The following is a 19877-nucleotide window of genomic DNA, read 5'->3' as shown; positions in this document are numbered from 1 at the left end:
CTGAGACTAGCAGTTACATTCACCAGTGGCTTAGATCTCACACTGCAGTTATACAGCTATCAGGCTGGAGGCACAGAGGTGCCTAGGCACACTCACGAATCACGACGTCCTCTGCTATTTTTCAGAAGGAATTCATGTTTTCAAAAGGTACATTTTTTAGGGTGCTGTTTAGGCACAATTAACTTTTCCAAATGTTCCATGTACAATATCAAATTTTTATTTTACAAATCAGGTCAACTTAAAGAATTCTTTATTGAATGAGGCCAATGTGACTTTTCATGTGTTTCATACAGATATGGTGCCTTAAGTACAAGAATTACTAAATATGTTTATATACAATAACTTGCACTTTAGGTTTACTGGCCATTGCATTTTAGCTTATGAAGTAATGAGCAAATAAAACCATTGTGATTATGGCCAGAAGAGACTAAAGGTGTCAAATACATTTATTTGGATGGCTTTTTGATTTCTTTATTTCCTTCTAAGCACAACTATATTGTTTTATATTTGCTTGTTAGTTCTCAAGCCTCACTCAGTGAAAGTTGTTATTCCTTATACTGCACCAATGATGGCCAAAAAGCCTTGAACAACTGTATGCAGTTTCTACTAAATGGCTCTATATTAAGCTATATTTGCATTATAAACTAATGTTTCTGGATTTGCATTTAACCATTGGGAAAGGAATGATATACAGTACATGGTCCAGCCTAATGTCCTGAAATAAACAAAAATCCTCTTATTTTTGGAATATGTGATGGAATGAGACGTGAAAGTATTTATAGAAAGAAGGATATTTGTTTTCTTTTATCGCATTTTAGCTGTATTTTGCAAAGTGATTATTTTACTTTAATGTTACAATTTAATATCTTTTTACTTTTATTATTTCTAAACTATGTCAATCTTTGTTTTTATATCTAAAGTGGAGCTCCACCTGAATCATTTTTTTGTTTTATTTTGGTTTAATTGCTGTTTGGAGATTTCCACTCACTATCTGTCCTGGTGACACCTGGAGAAAGGGACACTATAGACATACCAGTCTCATAGGGGTTCTTTCCTTTTCTCACTCTACTAACAGAAAAAAGTTTTTTCTTTTTGTCGCTATACAGTGGGGATTGAAAGTTTGGGCACCCCAGGTTAATGTGCATAAAGAAGCCAAGGAAAGATGGAAAAATCTCCAAAAGGCATCAAATTACAGATTAGACATTCTTATAAAATGTCAACAAAAGTTAGATTTTATTTCCATCATTTACACTTTCAAAATAACAGAAAACAAAAAAATGGTGTCTGCAAAAGTTTGGGCACCCTGCAGAATTTATAGCATGCACTGCCCCCTTTGCAAAGCTGAGACCTGCCAGTGTCATGGATTGTTCTCAATCATCGTCTGGGAAGACCGGGTGATGTCAATCTCAAAGGTTTTAAATGCCCAGACTCATCTGACCTTGACCTAACAATCAGCACCATGGGATCTTCTAAGCAGTTGTCTAGAAAACTGAAACTGAAAATAGTTGATGCCTTTTGGAGATTTTTCCATCTGTCCTTGGCTTCTTTATGCACATTAATGCAAATTTTTACCTGGGGTGCCCAAACTTTTGATCCCCACTGTAGGTGTCTTCATTGGCACAAAAGGAAGTGATTAGTAGAAATTTTACTAATACAGGAAGCAATAAAACCAGACAAATCTTCTATAACCTCCTTGTGCTATAAAAAAAAAAAAAAAAAAACAGGTTTAGCATTTAACCAACATTAAAATCTAAATATATTTTCATCTAGACAGATCTATACCATTAATTCCATCAAAACTGATTATTGAAAATGATTTATTACTTACTAGTCAATAAGTTAATGGAAAGTTCTGAATCCACGTTGAAATACTAGCAACTAGGAAGCTAAGGTAACTTCAAACCAAGTCATAGGTAGAGAAGAGATAGGGTACCTTATTCAGTCTGCCTGTAACCAGTGCAAACTCAAACCCTTCATGGGAGTCACGTGAGTGATAAATAACTTAATTCAGAACATGTCATAAGCAGGCAGCTTAGGAGATCAGTGAACGAAAGGGATACCTACTCAACTGTCAGCTCCAGACTGCCTTAGCTTCTACCTGGCCCTGCTTAGGAGCTGTCCGTTCAAGGTCAGTGCTGAACCCAGGTAAGCAATGTTATGGGGAAGAGGTACAAATGCAACTAAATGGTTCTAAAAAAAAAAAAAAAACTAGCTTATGTCTACTTATCAATCTATACCCCTTACTGCTAATTCAACAAAATTGTCTTATCTTGATAAGATCTATCAGTACTATTCAAATGTCTAGATGCAATTAAAATGCCCTCAGCATCATTTTTTTGCCAGCCTAAATACTCATATTAACCTTATATAATTTCATACCTATATATCATTATAATGGGGACATCTATACCTCACATATGTATTCATATTTCCTTTTCAGCTGAAAATGTATAAAAATACAATCTTGTCTTATATTTTGAAAGTTTGCAAAATTTGCTAAATTGCTTATTTAAAAAAATCTGATATACAGTGTATCTGCGTATGTATTTATAACTTTTGCAATAGACACAAATAAGTTTCAGAAAACCAGTTTAAAGTTTAACAGATATTTAATCATATACTTGTAATGGTAATGTAAAGTTATGCATCTCTGAGATGCTTATAATAACCTGACAAATTGTGGGAGCACTTTTAGAGTGCATTATAATAAGAAAGAGTGTTAGGAAATACAGGCTTACAAAAAAGTAAAAAAACTCTGCAAAATGCTTTGTGTATGTACAAGATAATAGTGATTTTCATAATCCTTTCTTCTCAATTCTCTTATAAGTGATTCAAAATGTTTTCAAATTATATGTTACTTTTACGTGGCAATCCAGGATTTATTCTTTAGTACAGGAATCCTTTTGCGCTTTGATGTATCATGTTTTTTAACTATTTTAGTTTCCATAAAGCTTTGGCAATACATTAGGAAATACCGACTTACAAAAAGCATTTTTAGACTTTTTTTTACTTTTTTGTATGTACAAGATAGTAGCGATTTTCATAATCCTTTCTCCTCAATTTTTTTTATAAGTGATGCAAAAATGTTTTCAAATTATACGTTACTTTTACACGACACTCCATGATTTATTCTTTAGGACAGGAATCCTTTTGCGCTTTGACGTATCATTTTTTTAACTATTTTGTTTTCCATAAAGCTTTGGCAATACATTTTTAGCTAAGCAATTTTTCCTTTACAAATGTTCCCTTATAAATCATTCCTCTACATAGCAATTTTATTAATAACGGTATCTCAATCCTGACGTATGTTTGGTATATAAACTGTATGCCACAATTAGCACCAAGGATAGGTTGCAGGAAATCACTTCTGTGCTTTTTTTTCCCCGTGTAGCAAACGTTATTCTAAAACAAAAGCTGCACTCATCTCCGGAAAATGTTTTATGCATGAGACCAATATAGGAAATTCACAATTTTAGCTGAATACTAAATGTAGTGGGGGAATTATATCCCTTAGCTATTTGCTTTATAATAGGCTTTGAGGTAGTTTTGCGTTTTGCTTGGTTTTCACTGAGTGGTTTCATGTTTGGTTAGGCAGAAAGGTATTCATTTGTTAAAGGCAATGCCACAAAATATATAAAAAAAACATAACAAAGCACACCACAGGGAATAATGGTAGACATTTGCATTTAAAAGTTAACATCTTTAATATTGACTCAAATAAGAACTGTGTGAATTGCCCAATAGTAATCAAGCAAATTCAAACTTCGATGGTAAAACTGAAATGGCAGAAATTTGTATTTAAAGGATAACATCTGTAACATTAGGTCAATTAAAGGCTGTGTGAACTGCCCAATAGTCATCAAGCAAATTCAATGTTCCACTGTAAAACTGAAAGTCAGTCTGATTTATGATTGTGATTGGTTGTGGCAGGTAATAAAGCAGTTGTAATTTTTTAAGCAAGTTGCAAAATTAGAGCAGTCTAATCCCTGCTGAACCGGCCAAGATTCGAACCACCTATGGCTGCCTAAGTCTGAGAAAATTCTGCTACAATATGCCTTTATTATTTGTAGGCTGAGAAAAAAAAGTATATATATATATATATATATATTCATAATAAGACAAGTTCAGATTTTTCTTAGTTTACATAGTTTAAATCTCCACTGTTAATGAATGGCAAGGCCTTCTCTATAGTGAATTTACCAGTGCTTTTTTATGGCAAATATTTTGGCACCTGAAATTTCAGCACCAACACTCCATTACATTTATGTCATTTAACTTTACTAATTGCTGACCTCAAGGTCAGCCATAATCCTATCTTTGATGGTAATAGCCCAGTAAATGTCAAATTTAAAAGCCAATCCTATCCCTAGTAATACTATTCTTGAATATATTAGCCATCAAATCAAATGTGTGGCATGAAATATCAACAATATCAATGGTAATAAAGACAATTACACTTTCGCTTTTGAAATTAGAATGCGCATTTCACTGCTGAAGTACATTAAGGTTGATTTAATTAAACTGGACAGTGCAAAATCTGGTGCAGCTCTGTATAGAAACCAATCAGCTTAATTGAACAAGCTGGAGGTAAAAGCTGATTGGCTGTCATGCACCAGATTTTGCACTCTCACAGTTTTAGTAAATTAACCCCATTGTGTTATTGGTGCTAAAAAACCCATGCTGAGATAATCCCATTGATCGTATGATTATGAATGAAGAAAAATTAATTCCTACATAATAAAGTGACCCACATTAGATAACAAACACAGAAAAAAATGCTGCATGGAAAGGAAGATTCTTAATACTCACTTTTCCCAACACCTGTGCTGCCATTCACCTTTTCATCCAAGAGGATTCGTTATCCGGAGATTCAACATCCGCCACACTTGTGGGAGTGTCGATCTTTTGTTCCCCCGCTGCATTCTCTGGTTCCTTCCAATAACCCCTAGGTCACTACTTTAGTGATGTAGGGGTCAGTGGGAGGAACCACAGAGCACAAAAAGAGGGGAGGGGCAAGCATCCGACACACCTGGAAGTATCAGATAGAGACACTCACTTGTACATGCAGTGGTCTCAAAAGCACACTAAATGCAATGTCACTTCCTCTTTCCAGAACATTTCACCATTACAGATTCATTAGGAGCTTGATACAGATAAACCAGGGGATATTTAAATCCACTCTAGAGCAGATATAGGGTCTCCCAAGAGTCAGGTTATGGTCTGACTTTCATTCCTTTCCTATATGTCCTCAACTGACTTTGGATTAATACAGGTAAATCTGAATGATAACATATCTGAACATTACGCTAAGACTGATTGACTAAGCTGGTGTCAAAGGATTTAAAACCTCCATTCTATACATAATCTCCCAAGAGTGCTGTTAACTAACCTAACATGAACCCCAGGCCTCAGGATGTCCCTGACAGCCAATGAACGTTGGGATTTTTGGTTAATCAGAATTTGGAGAAAGCAAATCACCAAGCTCTAGACTTTATTACTATTTAACACTCAAATATGTATACACTCTGTATACAGTCTAGGTTAACAGTTTTTGCTTCTTCTAAGAAGATTGTCCTGATCTATTAACTTTTCTGGTGTCATGTCATTAGCTGAGTGGACTAATTCAAAAGCACTCAATATTGAAATACAGTTTTTGGTATTGCTAATCATTTTATTAAATCTGCTTAATGCATTTAAATGTGCAAGAGTACTACATGTGTTTTTTATATGCAGTAAGCTTCATTGCATACCATAAGATCTAGCCATGTAGGAATAACTGGAATAGCAAACAATTAATAACATGGTTTTTTTTTTTTTATATGGCAGGAGAACTGAAAAGTGTGAACAGGCCCTGAGGACATCAACCAAGAATCAGGTAGGAATGTTTTGACTCCCATGGTTGTACGTTGTGCATCGACAGCCATTGTTGCTTTTTTACAGTCACTTATGTATTTCTGTGTTTTGTAAAATAAAATCATTAAGAGCCCATTCACATTGAGGCGACACGACTTCGGGGGGCGACCTGTGAAGTCGCATGCACCGCTGTGCACCACGACTTTGGCGCGACTTGCAGAGACTTCACATAATGGAAGTCTATGCAAGTCGCTCCGGCCGAGGTCGCCCCAAAGTAGTACAGGACCCTTTTTCTAAGTCGGAGCGACTCGTGTCCCTCCTATTAGAACGGGTCCTGTACTACTCAATGGACCGCGACATACCGCGACTTGTCAGGCTGACAAGTCGCCTGACAAGTCGCGCTAATGTGAATGGGCTCTAAAGGGTTTGTTTACGTTTATTTAAAAACTGCCTATGCAGGTAAGGGGTGCCTGTAGATGAAAACAAACTGTGCAACTTTGACTAAAGCTGGATAATGTCCTTACTATAGGTGTAGGCCATTTATGTAGCTCCTGAAGCTTGACTGAAAACTCCCAGGGATGGTATCATCCCATCCTGCCTTGTAGCTAGGTTGTTGCTAAGACACTCCTAATTAATTCTAGCCCCCTTACACGTGCTCTCTCTCCCTTGTTGCAGTAGCTCTGAGCTCAGTGATGCTGTGAGGCAGGAGATAGTGGACTATGCATATGTGGGGGTATGTGTGCTCGCTTCTGTGATAGTGGGGGTGAGCAGTAAAGGCTGGGAGTGCCTTAGCAGCATCCCAGCAACAAGGCAGGATGGGTTGATGCCACCTGTAGGATTTTTTCAGCCAGGCTTCAGGAGGTACGTAAATAACTTACAACTAAAGCAAGGGCGCTATCCAACTTCAGTCAAAGCTGCACAGTTTGTTTTTATCCACAGATGCAGTTTTTTGGTAAAGGTAAAGTAACCCTTTAAACAATCAAATATTATTCTAATGAGTCCATGTGTTCATTTTGTGAGCCTGGTCTGTTAAACTGGATTTCTATGTTTATGGTTGGAATCATTCCTATTAAATAAAATTAACAGTGCCATCTAAGGAGCATTAAAGGGCCCCGGTCAATGCAGTGCACTGAGGCCCTGCCTGCACAATCACCCACGAGAATAAAAATGCAAATTATTGATAAGGCGATATTTATTGGTACAGCAGTGCGAGGCTAATGACAGCTTCCAAGTTCGGCAGCTGGGTCCAGTGAATACACACACGGACGGACTGTCAGATTCGACTGTCCCGTGTGTGCCTGTTCCTGTGGAGGCGGACAGGCATTCCTGCAGTTGTGGGCTCCCCCTCCATGGCTCAAGTGGCCTGACTGCAGCACAGATCCGACAGGCGCTTGCCACCTGCTAAGTTCAGCGGCGGGAGGCACACAGGAATCAGGACTAATGCTTTGCTGGGGCTGGGTAGCTGGGCAGGTGGGCCCCCCCCCCCCCGGGAAGGTGGAGCCCCTGGGCAACTGTCCAGCAGGCCCATTCGGTAAGATGGCCCTGAAAATGGAACAACACAGCTGAGTATGATCCGTGATATGTTTTTTAATTTGCACTAAGAACTTTTGGGGGTCTACCCCGTTCTGCTAGGTCCAAGCAGAGAGATTTAAAAAAAAAATGTTGGACTAATCTGCAAAGACAACAATCTATAAAAATATTACACACGCAGGTAAAAGGAGTGAAAGAATTAGCCAGCGCTACAAAGGTGAAAAAAGTCATAAACATTTTTGATAGTAATATAGACAGTTCCACATTTAATTTGGTACTTCTTGTATCAAACTGAATTATATATCACAGTTCCAAGTTTTTTCCTTTTCTATGTATTTTATAGTTCCCTTTGAACCTAAACCATTTGTGTCTTCCATAGAGTTGTGAGAAACAATATCCCACAGTTGTCCACTAATATTTGTTAATAATAATTATTTGGAATAATAATTAATATTATTGGCCAGTATTGGCTGGTTCAACAGAAACTGGCCAACATTCGGTCAATGTGTACAGCAGTCTGTTTGACAGAAGCCAGTCTAATGACCAGCTTCTGTCGAACGGGCATGCTGGAAAACCATTGGCTGTCAGCGCTGATTAGTGTGTTCTGGTGGAGGGGCAGTTCCCCTGTCTGAACACAATGGCACAGCAGAGGAGATCACCACACTAACATTGCTTAGTTAGGACAGCCACTTCTCAGGTTTTTTTGGTTCAGCCGCCTGGGTTGAATTAAAAAACTTCTAGGGTGTACCTAGCTTAATTCACACCCACTATTTTACAACACAGCAGCTGATGTGTGATGCAGTACAGTGGGATCACCGCAATGCCGATGCACTGATCACAGATCTTTGCACTGTTCACTTTTTTATTAAAAAAAAAAAACAACTTTCTTAAAATGTCACAGTGAAATTTCATAAAGTTGTACTTGCCAGTATGAGGCAGTGGATTGATTACGTTGGAAAAAAGTACAGCATTTTTTTCTTTGGGACAAATGGTTTGTTTACAAATGGCTTTTCCAAGCCCTTTGTGTTGGGGACAGGGGTCTGTAGAAAAAGCAGACCTTCCATTTGCCATGGAAGGTCCAGGTTAAAGGTTCCTTTTGTGTATTACTGTTTGATGTTTGATGGATTGATGTGGCTGAACAGTTTGCATTTTTCATTGTTGCAAGGTTTTGTTGTAAGTGCACTAATATGGCTACAACCACTTAATTAAATCATTTTAGAATAAGTGACATATGACTTTGTTGTATGTTTTCCTCTTTTACATAAAATCATAGAGTTCCAAGCAAAGATAAAGTAGTTCTTATGGCCCCACGGAGTCCATTTTGCTCAGCGGGGGATTCATCCGCCGATCCCCGCTGAGCAGGCAGATGACAGCTCCGTCCCCGCTCTGTGTGCAGAGAGGGAGCTGTCAGATCCCCGCTGTCCTCTATGGGGAGATCGGATGAGAACAGACCGCCTGTCCGTTCTCATCTGATCCCATCCGATCTGATCCTCCAGACGGATGAAAAATAGGGTTTCCACGCGTCCGTATTTCACGGACAGGATCGGATCGGATAGCAGCGGGTGTCAGCTGAGGTGTCTGCGCTGACACCCGCTGCCCCATAGGGATGCATGGAGCATCCGATCAGGTCCGCCTGAAAAACTGACAGGCGGATCGGATCGCCCGTGTGAAAGGGGCCTTAAGTCAGTTAGCTAATCCTTGATGACACAACCATCTATTCACTTTCCTAGCTTAATATAATATGTTAGTAGGATTTACTCTGAAGAGATGATTAGATAAGGATTTTTAAACCAAGAGCAGGCAAAACATATAATTAAACTAACTAAAACCATGAAACATGCTAATAATCAATTTGCACAGAATTAAAAAACAAAAATTATAGCATTTTTGTTTTAAAATAAATAATGATTCCATGATCATCATTTATATTGCCATGACTACAAAAAAAATGAAACCTTTACAATGAAAGAGAGGTTGCTATTATAGCACTCTGTCTGAAAATACTAGTTTCCTTGATGTCAATGGTTTTATAGCAAATCTCTAGCCTCCTGTACACTAGCATTCCCTTCCCTCTCCCTGCACCTATTTTTCTTTTAATTCTTTAAATGCATACCTTGTAGCTGAACTTCAGGAATGATCCTTTTTTTAAACTTCTATTGGCCTAGCTTAGTTTAATCTAATCCCTAAAGCCCAACTCCAGGCAAATAAAAAAATACCTCTATCAGTGGGGCTGGGCCCGCACTGCAAGGTTTAATGACACTTTTTTGTCTAGGGACAAAAAAGGATTTACTTACCTAATCCTCTGCTTCTCCCTGCTAGACCGGTCCCTGCAGCAGTTGCACCCCCACACTCCACTGGTCTAGGTTCCCTACATCATCAAGACCAGAGCAGGATTTATAGCCCCACTCTGGATGTAAGGATGCCGAAGGACAGTCCACCGTTGAATCGTGGGGAGTGCTACCTGCTGGGGGGGGGGGGGGGAGCAGAGGATCGGGTAACTAAAACGGTTAATTTTCTCTACTGGAAAAAACAAGCAATTATCCCTTGCACAGCCCCAGTGCAGTGGACAATTTTTTATTTGCCCGGAGTGGGGCTTTAATAGCTTATTTTCCGAGGGATGCATATATTTACTGTAGTAGCCTGTGCTACTTACAGTCAGCATTGGTATGTTCCTGATGCTGTGCAAGGGACATATGTTCTATATACCGAACACAAGGGGTCGCTTTCAGAGAATGTCTTGTATTTTTTCAATGAATATAAGACGTTCTCTGATTGGATGATGCAGAGAGGAGGGGCGGATGATAGTTACATAGTTAGTGAGGTTGAAAAAAGACTTCAGTCCATCCAGTTCAACCTATGATGTGTGTGTGTGTTTGCTTTTAACCATACATTGTGTACCCCTGTATGTTGTGGTCTCTAAGGTGCCCATCTAATAGTTTTTTGAAACTATCAATGCTCCCTGCTGATACGACTGCTTGTGGAAGAGAATTCCACATCCTTACCGCTCTTACAGTGAAGAACCCCTTGCGCATTGTAAGGTTAAACCGTTTTTCCTCTAGTTTTAGTGAGTGGCCACGTGTCTTATTGTATTCCCTTACTCTGAATAGTTTGTTCCTTATGCTAGGGTCGCCAGTACAATATTTGTACATTGATATCATATCCCCCCTCAATCGTCTCTTCTCCAGAGAGAATAGGTTCAGTGCTTGTAGTCTTTCCTCATAGCTGATGTCCTCCATTCCCCTAATTATTTTTGTTGCCCTTCTCTGGACCCTTTCCAATTCCAGCACATCCTTCCTGAGGACCGGTGCCCAAAACTGGCCAGCATACTCCAGATGTGGCCGGACCAGAGTCTTGTAGAGCGGGAGAATAATCTCTTTATTTCTGGAGTGAATCCCCTTTTTTATACATCCCAGTATGATGTCATAATCTCCGCCTCATTTTACCTGTGCATGCTCATTGAGCTTGGTAAATAAGGTGAAGCTGTTTGTTTTTATTTACCAATCATGTGCAATGCAAAAAAAATACCTGCACATGACTGGATAATTAAAGTCTGTACAGCTACATCTTGATTACTAGACTCTCTAATTATTCAATTTGCAAAGTTAGGGGAATGGCATCTAGGGGAATGGTAGGGTTGCCACTTTTTTTTCAAGTCAGACCCGCCAAGAAAAACACTTTAGCGGCGCACAGCAACGGCAAACATAATGCTCCTCACCCTCCTGTAAGGTCCTGTTCCGAGCCACATTTCGGTCTGAATAATGTGTCCGGGTTTCAGGTGGACTGAAACCCGGACACATAATTAAAAACCCGGACTGTCCAGGTGAATCCCAGACAGGTGGTAACCCTAGGGAATGGCCTGTAGCCCTTTAGCTAATCAAACCCAATACCTGAACTTACAATGTTTTATAAGATCACTTGTAGGCTGTTAAACAAAACTTAATTTACAAAATGTTAGCTGTCTATCAAAATACATCTGTAAATTTGTAAGAACAGAGAGAAGTGGATGAACAGATCGATAGATATAGATAGATAGATAGATAGATAGATAGATAGATAGATAGATAGATAGATAGATAGATAGATAGATAGATAGATAGATAGATAGATAGATAGATAGATAGATAGATAGATAGATTTAAGTCATACCTCTGCTCTGAAATGATAACATTTTATTTCACAAATAGACACTCGCCAAATATACTTGTTACAGGAAAGGTGTCCGCCTGGGTTCCAAATAGCAAAACATTATATTATAGCATTATGCATGCAGATAGAATCCTTATGAAACAGGATAAAATGCACTCACTTTAAAATTATAGGTTGGAAATAGATTTGAATATTCATTGGCCACAATGGATTTTTTAAATGGATGTGGCAGATTAATCTTCTGACACTGTTAGTGCCCTTTGGAGCGTGAGTCATAGAGTCACTGTTTATAAAGCATGTTCGAGGCAGGTGCTTACCCATCTCCACCTGGTTCTTTTACTTGATACAGGGTCTGAGAGAGAAAGAGAGAGCAAGCGATCGAGCAAGAACCATATCCTGCCATGTCCGTCCTCAATGCAATACCGTTCATGAAACCTATCCACATTCGGTCACCTCGCCAGCAGAGACGACATACACTGCCTGCCAGTGAATTCCGTTGCCTTTCTCCAGAAGACGCAGTCAGTGTTTTTGAAATCGAGAGAGAAGGTAAGTGATGCAAATGTTGGAAAAATTACAGTTTGATAAAAAGCCATTTTATGGAACCGAGTGATAGTCACCAGCCCTCTGCTCAGGGAGCACTGAGAACCGAGCGATCAGTGGTGTTTGATTGCTCAATTCTCTGTCTTGGAGTCGGCAGAGGACAGATGCAGCATCCACCTAGGTAAATATGAAAAAACCCCTAACTTCTCTTTTAAAGTTACTTACCTGCCTGTCTGCCTCTGTACAGTGAGCTGCCACACACAGCTGTAGAAAAACAGAGTGGCCTTACCCCCGCTGGCCAATGAAAGTGGCTGGCGATCAAGACCTGGGAGCCGTCTGGCAATTAAGACCCGGAATATGTCAGCAGCCAGCGGGGAGCAAGTTAAAAATATGTTTTCATTACACCAGAATATTTAGTATGAAATGCAATCACCAGGCATGAATTCCTTAAAAAATGGCTGACAAGAAGAAAAATTAATATGTACCACACATACATTGGAAATGTTACTTTTGAGTAACAATTTGCATACTTTGTACCTAATATCATGCTTATGTTGTGAAAAAATACCTGGATCCAGCTAAGGCTCCAGTCACATGTAGGCGTTTTGGGGCATTTTTGGGGAGTTTTTCTGCTCTAGGATCAGCTCTCAAAACGCTCAACAAGACAAATCCTATTCATTTCAATGGCCCTTGTTCACATCTGAGCGTTTTGACACTGTGAGCAAAACGCCCAACACTCAAAAAAGTACACGAGCTTCTTTTTGGGCAGATTACAGGCGTTTTCCATTGGTCTCTATTCAATCTAAAAACGCCTGCACAAAAAACGCCTATAAAAACACCTGTAAAACGCCTGCAAAAACGCCTGCAAAAACGCTTGAAAAAACGCCCATAAAAACGCCTGTAATAGCAACGCCAAAATGTGAACGTAGCCTTAGAGAATTTGAAAAAATGGCTTTGTGCCCTGCATTTTTGTTCTGAATCCCAGAGAATATGAATACTGATATTTAAATATTCTAAGTCTGAAAGTTAAACGAAAAATAACTGATAAATCACTGTACCAACACACCTCGGACAAAGTTGGCCCAAATAAATGACTACCATTACTGATACACGCAGCCGCTGAGAGCGCTTTATAAACTGTATGTTGCATCAGCTACATACAGTATACAGCACAGTTTTCTGGCAGTGGTACTGGGACTTCCCATCCTGTTCCCAGAAGAAATCGAGTTGGGCTGAGTGCTGCTCTGCCATTCACAGGAAGCTTTGTATTTTGAGCAATGATTAAAAGAGGGCACATGAGAAGTTCTGTAGGAATCTACTTTACTTATATATATTTTTTTTTCATATTATATATAAATTATATATATATATATATATATATATATATATATATATATATACATACACAGGTGCATCTCATAAAATTAGAATATCATCACAAAGTTAATTTATTTCAGTAATTCAATTCAAAAAGTAAAACTCATATTTTATATAGATGCGTTACACACAGGGTGATATTTCAAGCATTTCTTTCTTTTAATTTTGATGATTATGGCTTACAGCGAGTGAAAGCCCAAAATTCAGTATCTCAGAAAATTAGAATACATAAGAACAATGAAAAAAAAAAAAGGATTTTTAATACAGAAATGTTGGCTTACTGAAAAGTATGTCCATGTACAGAATAGTATGCACTCAATACTTGGTTGGGGCTTCTTTTGCATGAATTACTGCATCAATACGGTGTGGCATGGAGGCGATCAGCCTGTGGCACTGCTGACTATATAAATTTGCTTTTTGATGATATTAGAATATCATGAGATGCTCCTGTAATATATATAACTATATATATAACTATCTTTCTTTTTTTGCTGTCAAGTTTTTGATTGGGGACATTAACCCCTTTATTTGGCCTGCTTACCATAGTCACCAAGAAGAAATTAAAAGGAAATCTAAGAGTTGTTACCAAAACAAAATGGAAGGGAACATTTTTCACTGGAGACACATGTCCCGGAGAAAATAAAAAGGCTTATTATGTAAAAGCTCTTATTTATGTACCATGAATCCTGATTGATAAGGCAGCAGTATTCTAAATGTAACAAGATAGGTAATTTATGTCCCATTTACAGTATTTGTGGTAGGTAGCTGATGAGATAACATTACCTATTATTTTCCCTACTGTACATATCCTAACTGTTGCTGACAATTGTTAGAATGTAGGACCTCTGGCAATAATAGGAGTGGTTTTCTGTTATCTTTAGAGCGCTGTGTATTAGCTGGGGAAAAAAAGTTCTTATCTTTCTTAAAATTATTTAGGAGAGCATTTTGGTGGATTTGGGTTTGTGTTTTTTTCTTCCTATTTTTGTCTTCGATTATTTGTGATGTTACTTTAAATATTTTATTTTACTGTAGGTTTTCTTTCTGTAAAAAAATAGCAATAAGGTTAAAAGGCTAATAAGCTAATGGGGGTACTGAACGATCAGAGGTCATTGATCACTCAGTTTTCAGTCTTAGAAGCTGCAGGGGGCAGATGCAACATTGGATCAATGCTGCATCCACCTAGCTGAGTATAAATGTTAATTTTTTTTAAAAACCTATACTTGTCTTTTAAAAACCAATAAAAAAATCTTAATTTCTCAGTTGACTCCAATGCATTTCGTCAAAACTTTTACCAAAATCTCAAAAAAACTTAAATTAGAGAATTAAAAACTCTCAATTTTGCTCAAGAAAAACTTAAAAGTACATCCAAAAGCTCATATATGACAGTCTAAACAAATTCAAAACTTAGGTACTATATGTAAATTCCTCAATTTGTGTATCACATGCTCTCCCTCTCACACACTGCAGATCATAGTTTGAGGGTTTTAAGAATAGAGGCAGTGCTATCAATCCAAAAAGTGGTTGGCAGGACTAAAGCTGGATACACACTATACAACTTTTGTTGGTAGATTTCCTTTGGATTTACCTTCAACTATGTAATGCAATGGCCTGCCTAATTGCATACAAATGAAAAGTGTTTAGGTCTGACCTCATATTACACGGTTTTGGTAAGTCTAAAGGAAAAAATCTAAAGAAAATTTTATAGTGTGTATCCAGCTTAAGTGTGCCTAGGTGCTGATTGACAAGCTGTAGGCCTGCAAGTCAGTAGTGACAATGCCATAATCCTTACAAGATCTCATTCCACTGTCGAGCAAGCCAGCATAGGTTACATGAGGGTGGCAACTCTGCTCTGAATTAAGGAGCAGTGCAGCACCATTGCCATATCAACACAGATAGCTGTATTAGGTGAACTTTACTGGCAGGATTAACAGGTATTTGTAGGACTTTGCTGGTGGAGTATAAGAATCTGTAGGTGCAGATGTACTTATAATTAAGTGCTGCAGCACATACATTTTTTTTAAAGTGAGGCCTTTAGGACTTTAATAAACATTCATGAAAATTATGAAGAGTTTACTATAGTGTTACTTGGCTAGTGCTTGCAATACATTTCAAACACAGATGCTGATATTATCAGTATATAGTATCATTTAGTAAATACAGCTTTCTTTAGGCATTTTGATGACATCTGTATGTACATTGCTGGCAGTAAACCGTCAATCAAGACTAGACATGGCATCATCATCACTGCAGTATTGACAGCTGGTCACCTATAATATTCTGTAAGAGTCCTATAAATATCATCTGCAGTGTTTATAAGCCCCTATATAAACTAAACAGCTATAACATTATGACCATCTGTCATAATCTGTTGAGGCATGGACTCCAATAGCCCTGTACAGATATGTTATGGCATCTGGCACCAAGCTGTAACTAGCACGTCCTTTAAGTTCTGTAAGTTGCAAAGTTGGGCCTCCATGGAATAGACTTGTTTTTCCAATACATCCAACAGATGCTCGATTGGATTGAGATTTGGTGAATTTGGAGGCCAAATAATCACCTCAAACTTGTTGAGTTCTTCAAACCAGTGCATTAAGTGGGCCGGTATGCACTGGTACTCAGTACCGCCACTTCCAAATATGGCTCTTGAGTATACCGCCACCTCTCCGTGCGCCTTAGTGTTCCAGTACGCTCATTTTGGACATCTGCGCCCTCAATTGCCCCCCCCCCAGAATATTTCCCACTCTAGAGCCAGACCAGTCACCACCAGTGAGTCCCCCTGCTCCGGAGTCCCAGCCCAGGCCAGGGGGGGGTGCTCTGTGGGGACCCTGATGTGGGTGGGGGGGGCGCAAAAATGCATAGGCTATAATAGAGTACCGGCACCTCTTTTGGGCCACTTAAAGCACTGCTTCAAACCATTCTTGAATTCATCAGACCAGGTCCATGGTCAAGTTCTGATGCTCAAGTGCCCATTGTAGGTGCTTTGGGATGAAGACATGGATAAACATTGGCACCCTGACTGGTCTGCGGCTACTCAGCCCCATAGGCTACAAACTGCGATGCACTGTGCGTGCTGATACCTTTGTATCAGAACCAGCATTAACATTTTCAGCAATTTGAGCTACAGTTTCTCTTCCATTGGATCAGGCTAAAACACAGGCCAGCCTTCGTTTCTAACATGTATCAATGAGCCTTGGCTGCCTATGACCCTGTTGCTGGTTTTCCTTCCTTAGATCACTTTTAGTAGGTGACCAATGCAGACCGGCAACATCTGCAAGAGCTGCAGTTTGGGAGTTGCTCTGGACCAGTCATGTAGCCATTACACTTTGGCCCTTCTCAAATTTGCTCAAATCCTTACGCTTGCCCATTTTTTCTGCTTTCAACGCTTAAACTCAGAGACAACATGTTCACTTGCTGTCTAATATATTCCACTAACTTTCAGGTGCCATTGTAACGAGATAATCAATGTTAATCACTTTACCTGTCAATAGTCATATTGTTATGGCTGATCTGTGTATAGATCAGGGCAACACTTCAATACTGTTTATATCTTTTGTTTTGTCCAAACAAACTATTTAACGTGAAAGCAAACCTGAAATTCTACTTTAACATTTAAGTCTGTGTCAACTCTTGTTGGGTACGGTCTTCTCTAACTGCATCTCACCTGATTTTATAATGGTTTATGGTTTTATAATGGATAATGGTTATTATATGTGAACCATTACAGGCTGAATCATTTTTTAAATGTCCTCACTTTTGGGGGATTTTCTCTCACTTCCTGTTGTGGCGATGGGACAGGAAGTGAAGGGAAATCTCGCCAATGGTGCTCAGATAGCAAGAAAAACCTGACAAGGTTACTACTTTAACTTGCAAGGTAATGAAACCAAGATCAGGGTGACAACTCTGGAATTCAGCTCTTTAAAGCCCAGTCAAGTCACTGTCGGCCCCAATTTGTCTATTCTAACCAATTCACTTTTGTTGTGCTCTAATGAATTTGCAGTTATTTCTAAAGATATTTTATCTGTGTCTTTATAGTCCTACGTTAATTAAATGTCCATGTTTCCTTCTGTCCTTCCAGCCTTTATATCTGTGTCTGGAGAATGTCCCCTCCATCTGGATGAAGTCAGACACTTCCTGACACTGTGCCCAGAGTTGTCACTGGGATGGTTTGAAGAAGGGAGGCTTGTGGCATTTATCATCGGGTCCTTATGGGACCAGGACAAGCTCGGCAAGGTAATAGCAATGGGAAGTGCACAGGCTGCTGTGGATTATTTCTATCAGCCACCTGCATATACAGAGGGCATTTAATATCATCATTGAAATGGTAAGGGAGGAGGAGAGAAGTGCCTTGCATTCTTAGGCTACTGGGCTACATGTTTCTATTGATGCACACAGTGTAGGGACGCTCAATGCTAGTCTTTGCATGTAAGGGTGGCTACATTGGTTAGGAAGATTTCCCAATACAATTATCACAGTGTCAACGGTTTCACCTAACAGGAAGTAAGGAAGAATGCTTGCTGTGACACAGACAGCAATAAAAAGCTGGTAGGGGTTCCAGCCTTCTCCTGTCCACTTAAAGAAAAAAAATAAAATTTTCTTGCCTGTGACCCTGTTGTAGATTTTTTTCTCACTTCCAGCCTTGTGAAACCATTGACACGGAGGAGCAATCCCAGATAAGCAGTAAACACCTGACAGGAGTTCTAAGCAATACACCAAGTTCACATCTAGGTGTCCCAGATCACAGGCGAAATCGCCGTGATTCCGCTCGTGAACCTGAATCACCACAAATCGTGCGATCCCCGTCACTTCCAGTGGCACCCCAATTACTGCATGATTTCGCCACGATTGTCTCCCAACGAATCGCGTAAAATCGCGCAAACAGAATTGTGGGACGCCTGTCGCCCCACAGAAGAATTCCAGTTTACCGCGATTCATTGGACGACAACCAAGGCAAAATTGCATCGAGATTGTGGTGCCATTGGAAATGGGGGGATCCCAAGCATGTCCCACATTTTGCAGTGATTCATGATCACGGGCAGAATCGCTGCAATTTTGTCCATGATCCGAGATGCCTAGATGTGAACAGAGCCTTACCCTCTTTATTTATAGCAAAAAATGGTATCAGGACAATATCCATCCGGACAATATGCCCCCGGAAAACATCCCCCTGGACATAATCCCCCCGGGACAACATCCCCCCGGATAATATTCCCCCGGGACATAGGATTAGGGTTAGAGGGGGGATATTGTCTGGGGGGATATTGTCCCGGGGGGATATTGTCCAGGGAGGATATTGTCCGGGGGGGGATGTTGTCCCGTGGGGATATTGTCCGGGGGGATATTGTCCGGGGGGATATTGTCCTAGAATCCAAAAAATGGCTGGGATTTTGTTAATGGATCATGCACCAATCATTGCTTGTAGTCTAAATAGTTCATATATGCTGGAAACATACATTGGCAAATTGTCCCTTTAATTCACAAAATTGCCTCAATTGTATATGTTTATATCAGTTTTTAACAAAAGTTGACATTTCCTTTAAAATTATTGCTTCAGTTATGTTTCCATAATGATTGTTCATTTACATGTGTTACCTCTTTTCCTACAGGATGCCCTCACCCTGCACAAACCCCATGGCTCTTCTGTCCACATTCACGTCCTTGCTGTACATCGCACATTCCGACAACAAGGCAAGGGTTCCATCCTTCTGTGGCGTTACCTGCAGTACCTGCGCTGTCTGCCTTTTGCACGGCGGGCCGTGCTCATGTGTGAAGATTTTTTGGTTCCCTTCTACTCCAAATGTGGCTTCAAAGCTGTGGGGCCCTGTGACATTACCGTTGGCCCGCTGGCTTTTATTGAGATGCAATGCCCGGTCAGAGGTCACGCCTTTATGCGCAGAAATAGTGGATGCTAGCCCCTTTCATTGCAAACTCTAATGTTATTAATTCCTTTTGCTTATCAAATGTTGCGACACATTGCAGTGCAATACGATTCGACCTCTGTGCTACCAAAGGGATTAATAAACTCACTGCAGCGGCTGTCCTTAGCGTTCCATTCATCAAAAAGTTATGTTAACCCAAAATCTGCTCTTTTTTTTTTTTTAAGTATTTCTGGCATATTGCCTGACTGCACAAAGTTTTCTCAAGCAAATCGATTTTTGTGAATTTGTTGCAAAGGTTCATGCCATAAGATTCTGTTGCAGGATAACAAGGCTAATCTGCTGCCTTGCAATCACAGCAGTGTTGTCAGCCTGCCATGCACACTGCTATATTTGGCAGTAGGGATGGGTTCAGGCGTGTTCATGTCCTAGTCCCAACCCACCTGAGCAACCCCACCACTGCACACCGCCAATCATGAGCAACATGTGTATGTGCAGCTGCAGGCCGGGAAATGCCTCACTGCCTATGATTGTTGGTGTGCAATGATGGCTTCCTGG

At 39.7% G+C, this 19877-nt stretch overlaps 1 protein-coding gene across 2 annotated transcripts; it reads left to right on the top strand.

Moving 5' to 3' along the window:
* The first annotated feature begins 2059 nt into the window (after positions 1 to 2059).
* Positions 2060 to 19537, top strand: AANAT (aralkylamine N-acetyltransferase). Of its 2 annotated transcripts, XM_082271903.1 has the most exons (5): positions 2060 to 2145; positions 5827 to 5875; positions 11879 to 12075; positions 17522 to 17676; positions 19050 to 19537. In XM_082271903.1, the coding sequence occupies exons 3-5, from the start codon at positions 11931 to 11933 to the stop codon at positions 19353 to 19355; spliced, it is 606 nt and encodes a 201-aa protein (XP_082128029.1). In that variant the 5' UTR covers positions 2060 to 2145; positions 5827 to 5875; positions 11879 to 11930; the 3' UTR covers positions 19356 to 19537. The 2 variants fall into 2 exon arrangements, with proteins under 2 accessions (XP_082128029.1, XP_082128030.1); XM_082271904.1 differs by lacking the exons at positions 2060 to 2145; positions 5827 to 5875 and having other exon boundaries at positions 11867 to 12075.
* Positions 19538 to 19877: the final 340 nt, after the last annotated feature.

Source organism: Pelophylax lessonae (assembly GCF_965119305.1).
Source record: "Pelophylax lessonae genome assembly, chromosome: 11".
NCBI classification, from domain to species: domain Eukaryota; kingdom Metazoa; phylum Chordata; class Amphibia; order Anura; family Ranidae; genus Pelophylax; species Pelophylax lessonae.
Note: the sequence above shows the minus strand (reverse complement) of the source record. Positions and strands in the feature narration are given on the sequence as shown.

Bases quoted from the DNA above. Each gene is read 5' to 3' on its own strand.
- AANAT (XM_082271903.1), top strand. From the start codon at position 11,931: ATGTCCGTCCTCAATGCAATACCGTTCATGAAACCTATCCACATTCGG. The intron at 12,076-17,521 runs GTAAGTGATGCA...CTGTCCTTCCAG, and splicing joins TTTTGAAATCGAGAGAGAAG to CCTTTATATCTGTGTCTGGA. The intron at 17,677-19,049 runs GTAATAGCAATG...CTTTTCCTACAG, and splicing joins ACCAGGACAAGCTCGGCAAG to GATGCCCTCACCCTGCACAA.